At 52.8% G+C, this 11,260-nt stretch overlaps 1 protein-coding gene across 5 annotated transcripts; it reads right to left on the bottom strand.

Moving 5' to 3' along the window:
* Positions 1–7: 7 nt before the first annotated feature.
* AMZ1 (archaelysin family metallopeptidase 1) lies at positions 8–11,116 on the bottom strand. Of its 5 annotated transcripts, XM_077316633.1 has the most exons (9): positions 10,240–10,321; positions 8,455–8,522; positions 6,737–6,868; positions 5,374–5,714; positions 4,202–4,369; positions 2,957–3,085; positions 2,216–2,382; positions 1,554–1,730; positions 8–754 (listed from the first exon to the last, which is right to left on the bottom strand). In XM_077316633.1, exons 4-9 carry the CDS (start codon positions 5,675–5,677, stop codon positions 185–187), a joined length of 1,515 nt encoding a protein of 504 aa, XP_077172748.1. In that variant the 5' UTR covers positions 5,678–5,714; positions 6,737–6,868; positions 8,455–8,522; positions 10,240–10,321; the 3' UTR covers positions 8–184. The 5 variants fall into 5 exon arrangements, with proteins under 5 accessions (XP_077172748.1, XP_077172750.1, XP_077172746.1 ...); XM_077316635.1 differs by lacking the exons at positions 8,455–8,522; positions 10,240–10,321 and adding an exon at positions 11,003–11,116; XM_077316631.1 differs by lacking the exon at positions 8,455–8,522 and having other exon boundaries at positions 10,240–10,385.
* Between the last annotated feature and the right edge of the window lie 144 nt (positions 11,117–11,260).

Genomic DNA, 11,260 nt, shown 5'->3' with positions numbered 1-11,260 from the left:
GAAGCAATAGATCAAAATGCCTTTTATTGCAGTTTGGATTCTTGGTCCTTTTCTCAGGTGGAAAAACAATGAGAACTTGTCGCAAGAAGGACGAGCTGCGTAACAAGAAGTGCGACTAACAAAACCCACACTGAACACACCCGCGTACCCGCCCCCTCCCCACAGGCCCGGAGCCCCCAGGGCGCTAGCTGTCCTCCCATCTCCAATGACGAGGAGATGACTCGGTCCGAGCCATTTTTCTGGAACTCAGTTTCCTCCTCAAGGAGGAGAATTTGTCTCCAAGGACCTTTCTCAGGCCCGGACTGTCACTGGGTAAAGGCAAGTCTCTCCGGACGGACGGCAGCTGCCCTGTGAACATTTCCCAGCGCGCCAGGGCATCCACGGCCCTGTCTACTTGCAAGAGCTCTTCCTCGGACACATCTTTCTCCAGAGCAGCAATGCACATCTCTAGCCACAGGATATATTCCTTAATAATGTCCAGGGGCTTGGGGGCGCCCCCCAGCTGCTCCTCGCTGGGAGCGTCGGTCAGCGCGCATGACTCTTCGTCGAGGTCCAGATCCTGTAGGGTGGACACGGCCTGACTACAGGTATCGGGAGTCAGGGGCTCTGAGAGGGACGTCACGGCCTCCGAGGTGGTCTCGCAGCCCATCCCGGAGTCCGCACTGGAAGGCATGGCATAATCGGTTACGGACAGGTCTGCCTCTGCTTGGCTGGGCCAGGTTGCCAGGATGGTTTGGGTCCAGGCGTAGAGTTTCTGCACCAAACAGGAGGAAAATGAGATTGTGACTCAAATTCTCAGGCTGCATTATTCATCGGGGTTGGCCATGTCTCCTGCCCTGGATCAGAAATGCGGGGAATAATCATCCTTAGAATCTGATACTTTTGTTGTTTGACACCATTATTTTAGCCTTTCCAGTTAAAAGTCACCATTTAAAAACTCCCAAGTCGGGCTGTCAATAATAACCAAGACAAAACAAACTGCATTTGCAAATAAAACTGTCTTCAGCTGAGAACCAGTGTTTATGAGTGGCAGCCTCTACTCTGGAGAACTGGGTTTGATTGCCCACTTCTCCACTTGCAGCCAGCTGGATGACCTTGGGTCAGTCACAGTTCTCTCAGTGCCTCTCTCAGCCTCACCTACCTCATAGGCTGTCTGTTGCAGGGAGAGGTGATTTGAGACTCTTTCGGGTAGTAAAAATCAGGATACAAAAAACAGCTCACCTACTGAATAGTGACCAAGGAGGGGTCAAGTGATTAGGTTACCTGTTAACAGATCTGGCACGGAAGGGAGTGTGCAGGTTGATGGCCATTTTTTACGGGCCAAGCAGAAAAGTTGCGCTAGGTCCACTTGGGGGGCAACTCCAGGAAGACCATGCAGCTTGGCTCACTTGCTTGAGTTGACTTTTTTTGCCCGGCATAGCCCCTGCTCCCTATTTCTGATACTCTGCCCCATTTGGGATGGATAAGTGGATGTGGATAGAGGAGGCAATTGGAATAATCCCTCCCGACAGAAAGAGGGTACATGCATGCGTTCGTCGCTCGGATTCTCTTACCCTGTAGCGCTCGATAAGCTTGAAGCCCACCACGTACTGCAGCTTCCGGAGGCAAATCGGGCAGGGCTCCAGCGGCCGCAGCAGCACCTCATCTAAGCTCAGGGCTCCCTGCATGATGCACTGGAGCCAGCGACAGTTGCCCAGGCCAATCAGGTGGCAGATTTCGTGGCACGTGACCTGTAAACGAGGGGGGGGGGGAAGAACCCTGAGAGCCATCAAAGTAGAGCTTTTTTCTGATAACTTTGGAGACCCAAAGTGGCTTACGGCATTCTTCTCCTCCCATTTTTATCCTCACAACAACAGCCCTGCGAGGTGGGGTTAGGTGGAGAGTGTGCAGCTGGCCCAAGGTTAACAAGCTCCCAAGGGAAGAGCGTGCATTGGAACCTAACGTTTTCACTCCCACGCCATGTGCTTTGTGCTTGGAGAATTTTCTTCCCTAAACTCAAGCAGTGGCTTTCTACCCAATGCCTGTTGCCTTTCAGATTGGAGCACCCAGGTCCATTTCAGAGGGATTTCAGCTGTGTGTGGCTTATTCGGACAATCCAGACATTGTTGAGTCCCAGTGGCTTAAAAGTGGACTGTCTCATGGGCACAGTTCACACAGGAGGCTTTTAGTAATGCACCTTCTCTCATCCTTTCTTGGTGGGCCATGCACCTCTCACCTTGCAGCATTGCAGCATCTCCAGCATGTTGAACAGCAGCGTTTGGTTTGTGGCCTGCTCTGCAGCTTCGTGGTGCCCCTCTTGCGTGCGTGAGGTTGGGTTCAGCGTGGTGCAGCCTGCCTGGGAGAAGTCTCCGGACAACCTGGCAAAACTGCAGACGCCCACTTCTGTGGGAAGAGAAGGGAATGCATGGAGCTCCCTTATCACACCTTTGGTCCCTCAAGGTCAGTATTGTCTACTCTGAACGGCAGCTGCTCTGCAGGTTTCAAGCAGAGGTCTTTCACGTCACCAATCGTACAGCACACTGCGTGCCTAAAATGTCATATTTTATTTTTTTCTGAGATGATTTATAGGACCATCCAGGGAAGGAAGGAGGAGGCTGCTGCAACAACAGGAGGCATTCTGCAGTTACAGGCACTAAACCTGCACTGAAAAGCATTAAACCTAGAGATGCTCAAAGACTCGTGTGCATGCCCGTCTCCTCTCCATCCCATCTCTCACAGTGGGCTATTAAGGATTTGCACCTCTCCATGATGTAGAAAAGCAGACGCCGGGGCGAATCTGAGCACGTTTGCTCCACACAAGCCAGGGTTCTAAACCGCAGCGTGATCCAGGTACAGACTCCCCAAATCCCTCATTCCCCACCTGGTTTCTGTCCCAAGCACGCCTGTGACTCATTGCCCCAGTTGAGCAGGAGTTTATTGCTCTGTCATAGGAAGAGGATGAGCCCGTGAATTGTACCTTGGCCTGGCAGGAATTTGCCAAAAGTGAAGCTCCATGTCTCACAGGAGTAAAGGTCGGCCAGCGTGAGTCCCAAGACACAGAGGGCGTCCATTGGCTTGTTGTTCTTCAGAAAGGTCAGGATCCCATCTGCGTGAGGGAAGTGACAGAGCATGTGGAAACCTTAGCATTTGGAAGCAAGCTCAGAGGAGAAATGATAGACCAAGCATGCGGGCACCTTTGGAATTCTGACCCCGGGCAGCAGGCATAACCCCAAAATGACTGCCATGGGGGGGGGGCGGAGCCAAGCACACAGTGGAAACCCAAATGTGGGGGTGAAGAGGGATCATTTAAAAAATATTCTGGGAAAAAGGAGCGAGAGAGAATGATCGTTGCCACCGAAACATTATTTTAATCTGCATAGTCAATTGGATCTCCCGTTGGCCAATCAGAAGCCCTGCTGGGACTTTTCAGCTGGCTCGGGTTGAAGCATCTGCTTGGGCTCTTTTATTCCTGGGAGGGGCAGGAATATACATCTCAGTACTCAAGAGATGAGGTACAATTCTGGTCCCACCTGGAGGCTGGCATCCCTACTTATTGGGGTTGTGGCAAAACTCAAAATAGTAATCAGTCACTGAAAGACAACTCATCTACTTAGGTCTGGAGTGGGTCAATATCCTTGCTATGTTTTCAGAGTTTAATTCTGTGCTCTGTGGCAAATATTGCCATAAGCTTCCAAAGGCCACTAAGATACACAGGATGAATAGAGCAAACAAAGCCCACCCGGAAAATGTCAGTTTAATCGAGGGTCTTTTCCACACACACCCTTCCGGCCTGGGTTAGTACCTTTTACCCTGAAAACAAAAGAGCAAAAACAGCCAAACCCTGAAAGGAAAATATAACCATCATTGTCCACCTGGCTTTGTTTTTTATGCTTGGGTGTGTAACTCTCTTCCATGGAAACTGGATTTTTCCTGCCTCATTCCTTCCTCCCCTGCTGGGACAATATTCCATAGGTTCTCTAAAGGGGAGAGGGAGGCGTAGGTGAGCTACAACGCCCTCTCTATCATCCCAGAACCTCTCTCATTGCCAAAACTGCCGACTCCAGCTTGGGAGATTCCAGGGGGCGGAGTCTGGGGAGGAGCTTAGAAAACACATGACGCCCTTGAGCCCACCCTCCAAAGCAGCCATTTTCTCCAGATCTCCAAACCTCAGTCGTAATTCCGAGCGATAAGCCAGCACTGCACCCCTGCTTTGTCTCCTTACCTGTGTGGAGCTGAACTCGGTCTGAATCCTCCTTGTTGCGGTAACAGCAGTGGATGGAGGACACCGGGACGGACGGAAGGCACTTGACGCGGAGGCCCAGGAAGAAAGATTCGACGCAGCTCCGGAGGGAGTCCAGCAGAGAGACCCCAGCGGGACCTTCACTCAGGTCTACAAGCAGAGGCAACCCCCAGGTCAGTTTTCCCATGAGCACAAAAAAAGACATGCCCCATGCAGTAATGTAAGAAAGGAGCAAGGGGAGAGCCCCCCCCTGTCTTGTTATTTGCACAAAGTTGGTCGTGTGCTCATGTCAAGGGATAATACTCTGAAGTGTTTATTTTATTCCTCGGACAGTGCGTGTTGTGGAGCCAGAAGGATCTGAGGATCGTCTGGCAGCCGGGCAAGGGGCACTTGGAGGTGGTTCGCCATGGCGTGTCTCTCTGTCAGGACTCTGGTTAGTACTTGCATGTAGAAAAGCTGTTTTTCACACCCCGCTTTTCACAACCCAAAGGAGCCCCAGAACGGCTGACAAACGCCTCTAGCTTCCTCTCCCCACAACAGACACACAGTGAGGTTGGTGGGGCTGAGAGAGCTCAGGGAGAACTGGCCCCAGGTCACTCAGCTGGCTGCATGTGGAGGAGAAGTGGGGAATCAAACCCGATTCCCCAGATTAGAAGCAGCTTTTCATTAACCACGACACCACGCTGGCTCTCAACTACACCGCCAAGGAATGCCAGGCTTGTGATGCAGAGGCAGGCCACGGCAGACCACCCCTGAACGTCCCTTGCCCTGTCACTTCCCTATGGGGGACTCCATAAGTTGGGGACCCAACAACACTTTCCACCACCACAACCCTCGTGATACGCGAGACCAGCACGGTCCTTCTTGGTCTATCCAAGCAGATTTGCAAAAGCAGCTGTGTCAGTGCAGCCCTATGATCTGCGCAGAAAAGCCCTCTGGAACAGGTCAACCTGTTGGTTGCACTGGCTCGCTCTGGGCAAGCCGCCTTGGCCACCCGGTGAGAAAAGGGGGGCACAAATAATATAAAGGATATAAAATCATCATCCACGTAAAAGGCTGAAGGAGGTCGCCAACAGGGAACACCAGCTCTGTTCCCTCCTTTGCCCCATCTTTCTCCCTCCCCCCTGCCCCTGCTGCTGGTCTTGCGTGGTTACCTATGGGCTGCAGGTAGATGTGCTTGCGGTAGAAGCGTGGCTTCCTCCTGAGCAGGGCACAGTAGAAGGTCTCGAAGTCCTCGGGCGCGTCGGGGTGGCTGAGGAGCCAGTCGAAGGCCGTCCGGATGAACAAGCTGCAGAAGAGCATCCGGCGGGGGTTGTAGGCCTCTGACAGGAAGAACTTCTCGGCGTGGGTGAAGGTCTTGGCGTAGAGCTCTTGCAGCGCCGGGTTGGTGGAGATGAGCGCGTCTTTCAGCGCCCGGGGCCCGAAGCTGAACTCCTGGGCGTGTCTGCACTGCAACATCGCTGACCACAGAGCTGGCTTCCGGAGAAGCCGTCTTCTAGGGGGAGAAGGACATAGCGGTCACCGTCCATGCCAGAGGTGGCCAAACTGTGGCTCTCCAAATCTCCATGGCCTTCAATTCCCATGAGCCATTTCCCCAGCAGTGGGCGACCTTATTCCCAACCTACGAGGGCAAAACGACCGTTCCGGCCCGCCCTGTCTGAACGTGCGCCGTTCTCGTGACAAACCCCCCCAAACGTTTCCTCCCGCAGTTGAATCCCTTCCAGCCGCCCCCTGTCATCAATTATTCCCTCTGTAATTCCGTGCCATGCAGCACTTCCTCTAGAGCGGCAAAGGCCCATGAATAATTCCCTTTGCCTGCTCAGCTCCGGGCTGCTGGTTCTTCGCTTTGCTCCCTGTAGGCAGGCCTGTCCCGGAGCAGGCATAACAGACGTTTTGCGGGGCGGCAAAAGACAGCCCAACTGCGCACACGGGAGGTTCGGGGAAACGTTCATTAGCAAGTTTTTGCAGACGGCTGCTGTTCTTGGGGAAGAAGGTTTGAAACATCCCAGAAAACTTCTGCTCTTTCTTGTCTCGTTTTGACACCAGCTTTGTCAGCCATTTGTAATTTCTCCTGCCTGATCTATTTCCATTATTGCTTGCTTGCTGCATAAAGGGCTTGCGATTGTGCAGTAAGTACAAGCAGAATTACGCTTGGCAGCAGCTGCAGAGAACTTCTTTTGGCGTTAACAGAAAAAAATAACTGTGCAAACGAAGCATAAAATCTTCAGAGGCGTTACGACATTTTTCGTATCTAAATTCTCCAGTACTGTAATACACAAGGCCTCTCCTACCCTTTTCCCTGCCAGCCACTGCGATGAATACATAGGAGGGCAACAGGACAGGCGAATGCGTAGGAGGGAATTTCCACAGGTCTCTCGCCTCCTGGAAGCTCTAGTGAAAAGCAGTGTATTGTATTCTCTGGGTTTTACTCTGCAACCTTAGTTGCACCCTGCCGTTATGAGATGAGGTGTTTTAAACAGGCATTATGCAAACTGAGCACCATCGAAGTGCACTCACCGTGTTCTGAGTGTCGGAAGTTCTGGTCCAACTGGTTCCACAAGCTTGCTGTGCTCAGAGCTGACTGGCGTGCGCCGGTGCCATCATGAACACACCTCCCGTCCGTCCCCCAGGTCAGTCCTTGCAACTCTCCTAAAAACAGATTTTGCTGCCTTAGATTTTTAAAAAATCAATGACTTTAAAAACGTATCTTGAGACCAGCAGACCTCAATCATAATTGTTGTTGTTGTTGTTTTGTTTGTTTGTGTGTTACATGGCCAATGAGCTGGCGCTGCAGGAGAAACCATGACAGCTGTGGTTTTGTATGTTAGCTTGGTACGTGACTTGAGATTTCATTGAATTTGTCTCCTGTCCAGATTACTGGAGAGCTATTTGTCTCTTCGGAAGTTGTTTAACCACACTGTGATATGTTACATCAGTGGCCACCCTAAGGATACAGGCATGAGAGCGGAGAAATCAATTCTACCTCTGGCAGTCGAGCAAGAATCCAGTAGCACCTGAAAGACTAACAAAATTGGTGGCAGGGGAGTTACCTTTGTGAGTCCCAGCTCGCCGACAGACTACCCATCTTGATCTGACAGGTAGAGCTGGTTATTCGTATTTGTTACCTCCGAAGGGATCGTAACCCTGCACAGATGAATCACTCCCATGCAGCAAACATCACTAAAAATGATATCTCATTTCTCATCCGCTGAAGTGCATCTTATGCCTTGCTTCTCTTTTAGAGATAGCCGTGCAATTGCCTTTGGAAACCAGCTAGCAGATAAAAGGAGGTCCTTCACCCAAAAAGTCATTCACCCGTGGAATTCCCTGCCGCAGGAAGTGGTAGCAGCTGCCAGAACGGACAGCTTCAAGAGGGGGTTGGAGAAACATCTGGAGCGGAGGTCCCTCAGTGGCTCTTAGCCCCAAGGTCTAGATGGAACTCTTTGCCTGGGACAGTAATTCTTGGTGCTTGGGGGGCAACAATGAGAGGGCTTCTGGAGTTCAAAAGCTTGCCCCGTGTTTGGTGTCCATTGAATTGGTCCTGATCAAAAGTATTGTTTCATTCTTGATTTTGGATTTTGCCCAGACCAATGTGGCCGCACAACTTTGTGTTGTTGTTGCTACAATCCAACACAGAGGCAGGTAATGGCAAACCACCCTGAATATTTCTTCCCTTGCAAACCCTGGCCTACAAGGACATTGTAAGTTGGTTGCAACTTGATAGCAAAAGAGAGAAAGAGAGAGAAGATGTTAGTAAAGGGCCAGAGAACCTCACAGCATCCGCCCGAGGACGTATTTTAAAGGTTGAACTTGACAGACCATTCCCTCTCTAAAATGTGACACTTCACATGTCATATCACATCACAGATGAATGTGCAAGGAGTCCACTTTGGTCAGCAATTTGCTCCGGGGCCAGCGATGTGAGGGGACAGGAGCCTAGCTGCGCATTATGCAGACGGAGCTCTCCAGCTCCCGTGAACAGGCGGAAGCACCACCTTTCAGGGAAAGCAGGCCATAGCTTGGGCCCAAGGAGGGTTCAGGCCCTGGCACGACGGACGTGGCTTTCTACAGGTGGGAAGAATCCATGCAGCTGCTGCTACTGCTCTCCGGCCCCCGCAAAGTCACATGAGAAAGCGGCTTAAATGCTTGAATGCCAGCACCCTCCCCCCCCCTCACCCAAGCAGGGATCATTCAGTGACAAACAGTGGTGCCCCTAGAGTACAAAGCGGACACACTTGAACCGTGCCAAGGAGGACGGAACGGAAACGCCGTCTCGGCACTGTCTCCTCCGGCAGCGTTCTTCCTATTAATATGAAAAATTGGAATGCCATTAACGTTGCATCAGCGGGAGGACATTCCGTTGCAGATCTCCAAGTCCCCAGTTGCCCCGGAACAAGACTTCCGGCAAGATTTACGGTACCCTTCCCGGTCCTTCAAAACCTGAGACTCTGCGCCCATTCTAGGCACAGCATCAGTGAAACACGGTATTTCGCTGTTTCCGGTTCAAATTCACATTTGATGGATTGATTGAGTGCCTTTCCCCCCTCCTCCCCTTCCTTCTCTGGTTATTCCCCATGACAGCCCTGCGAGGGAGGTTCAGGCTCAAGAGAGAAGGACCGACCCCGGTTCCCCCGGTTAATTTTGCTTCTCGCTAGAGAACTGGCTTCAGGCCTCCACGGCACTCCATCCATGAGCCACGCAGTCGCTATGAGTGACAGGATTGCATTTTTTTTTTACTCTTGCGTTTCACAGTCTCTCCGCCCTGCTGAAGCCCACCCCCCAGAGAAAGGAAACAATATATCTAGTCCAGACGCATGCCCTGCATCTGAAATAGGGTTGCCAACCTCCAGGGGGGACCTGGCAGTCTCCCAGCATTCCGACTGATCTCCAGGTGACAGAGATCCCTTGAAGAAAATGGCTGCTTGGGGGGGGGGGCTGTATGGCGTTATCCCCCACGGAAATCCCTCCCCTCCCCAGGCTGCACCCCTCAAATATCCAGGGATTTCTCAACCCAAAGGTGGCAAGCTGAGTTTCAGGGAAACCCAGTTTTGTGGAATCAATTTTTGTTTTGGCGCTGGACTGCCGCCTGGTTTCCCTTGCAAGGGAAATTAGCTTTCAGCTCCTCCAGTCCCCTCGGAAGCCCGCATCAATCAATTTGGGCTGAGATGGGAAGTTTGAGGGCAGGGTTGCCAGCTCTGGGCTGGAGATTCAAAGGAGCCTGAAGAGGGTGGGGTTTGGGGAAGTCTGCGATAGGTATAATGCCACGGAGTCTGCCTTCAAGGCTGCCATTTCCTCCAGGGAAACAGATCTCTATCGCCTGGGGATCAATTGTAATTCCGGGAGATCGCCAGCCCCCAACTGGAGGTTGGCAACCGTATCCAACAGACGCTCTCCCTCCTCACCCCCCCCCCCCAGGCAGTGAAAGACATCTCTCCTCCTCTTAAATCTGTCTGAATAGGTTTCCCCGTGAAAAACCCCCAGGCGTCAGCCCACCACGCTCCATTAACCTGACTCCAGCCCGCCTCTGCGTTCCCACGAGCACACGCACACACGTCCACCCAACTGCAGCGTCTCCCGAGCGGGGTCGCTTCCAAGGGCAGCCTCGCTGGACGGAAAGTTGCCCGTCACCAGACCCTTCCTCCTCCTTCCCCAAGGGGCAACCCCCAGCCTGGGTGCCATGCACCTCGCAGATCGAGCCAAGACCCCCAGAGGAGACACCCCCCCTGCATCTGGCTGGCACCGAGCCTCCCTCTCCAAGCCTCGCAAACCCCAGGCGGGCACTGGGTGGCGTTGCGAACTTGACCCCGGCGCAATGGAATCTTCCCAGTTATTCCAGTTGTGTCTCCGAGTCACGAAGCACTGGCTTCTCCCTTCCCAAGGATCGAGGCAATCCCCCCTCCCATCTTTGCAAAATTAGGCATCCGTCCCCCCCCCCGTACACACATGCACACATGTGCACACACACACCAGCTCCCCACTTGCAAGGGCGCTCGGGCGAACCTTGCCCTCGTGCGCCTTACCCTCTCCAAATGCAGCCGGGGGTCGGTCTCTCCGTCTGCAGAGCCCGGGCAACGCGGAGGGGGCTGTGTGAGCGGGAGAGAGATGGAACCGTGGAAGCTTCCCAAGCCGTGACGTTAGTGGCATGCATTCGGGAGGGGGGGGAGCTGATTTGGGAAGGAAAAGAGGGAGGAGCACCCAGGGATGCCAAGCGGCAGCGGGGGGGGGGGGGGGTTGCCAGCCAGCCAGCCAGCCAGCAAAAAACAAATTGCAGGGACTTCCCCAGGCGATGGGAAGGGGGGATCCTCCAGGCTACTCCCCCCCCCCCCCCGCTCAATATATATATTAAATGTGAATTCAAGGCTTGGGGGGGATGTCTTCTGTTAGATGCCTGCAGAGCTGTTTTCATACAGATGCGCAACCAGATGCAAAACAAGAACAGGAGCTGTTCAGACATAACAACTCTCTCTCTCTCTCTCTCTCTCTCTCTCTCTCTCTCTCTCTCTCTCTCTCTCTCTCTTAGCATCCAGTCACTGAGTCAGAGACTTCCCCCCCACACACACACACACTCCCTGGACGCCTACAAGGGTAACATGCAGGGGTGTGTTGTGCGGCCACAGATACCGATCGCACGCTGTTGTGCAGGTGCAAGTTGTCCAAGCCCCTTGAAACAAACAGACAGCGCCTTTGGGAGAGATGCAACTCTGCACGTGCTCTATGGCATTCGGTCCTCGGGGTACAAAGAATTTGTGGTGAAGCAAACGCAGTAAAGAAATCTCTTCTGACCTCAATACGTCCATTTCCTTAGAACCTTGCGCTCGCCAGAACATTTGGCCGTCTGTCCGATTTGTGTCCTTGTTGATCCTTCTCATCTGAGACCTAGGAGATCTTTCTGTGTAGACGAGGCTGACTTTGATGGATCAAGGCTCTGATCCAGTAGAAGGCAGCTTCGTGGGATAATAGTTAAAGAGCAACAGCCTTGAACCTGGAGAATGGGGGTTGATTCCCCACTCCTCCACATGCAGCCAGCTGGGTGGCCTCGGC

This window comes from Paroedura picta, chromosome 17 (genome assembly GCF_049243985.1).
Source record: "Paroedura picta isolate Pp20150507F chromosome 17, Ppicta_v3.0, whole genome shotgun sequence".
NCBI lineage: Eukaryota > Metazoa > Chordata > Lepidosauria > Squamata > Gekkonidae > Paroedura > Paroedura picta.
Note: the sequence above shows the minus strand (reverse complement) of the source record. Positions and strands in the feature narration are given on the sequence as shown.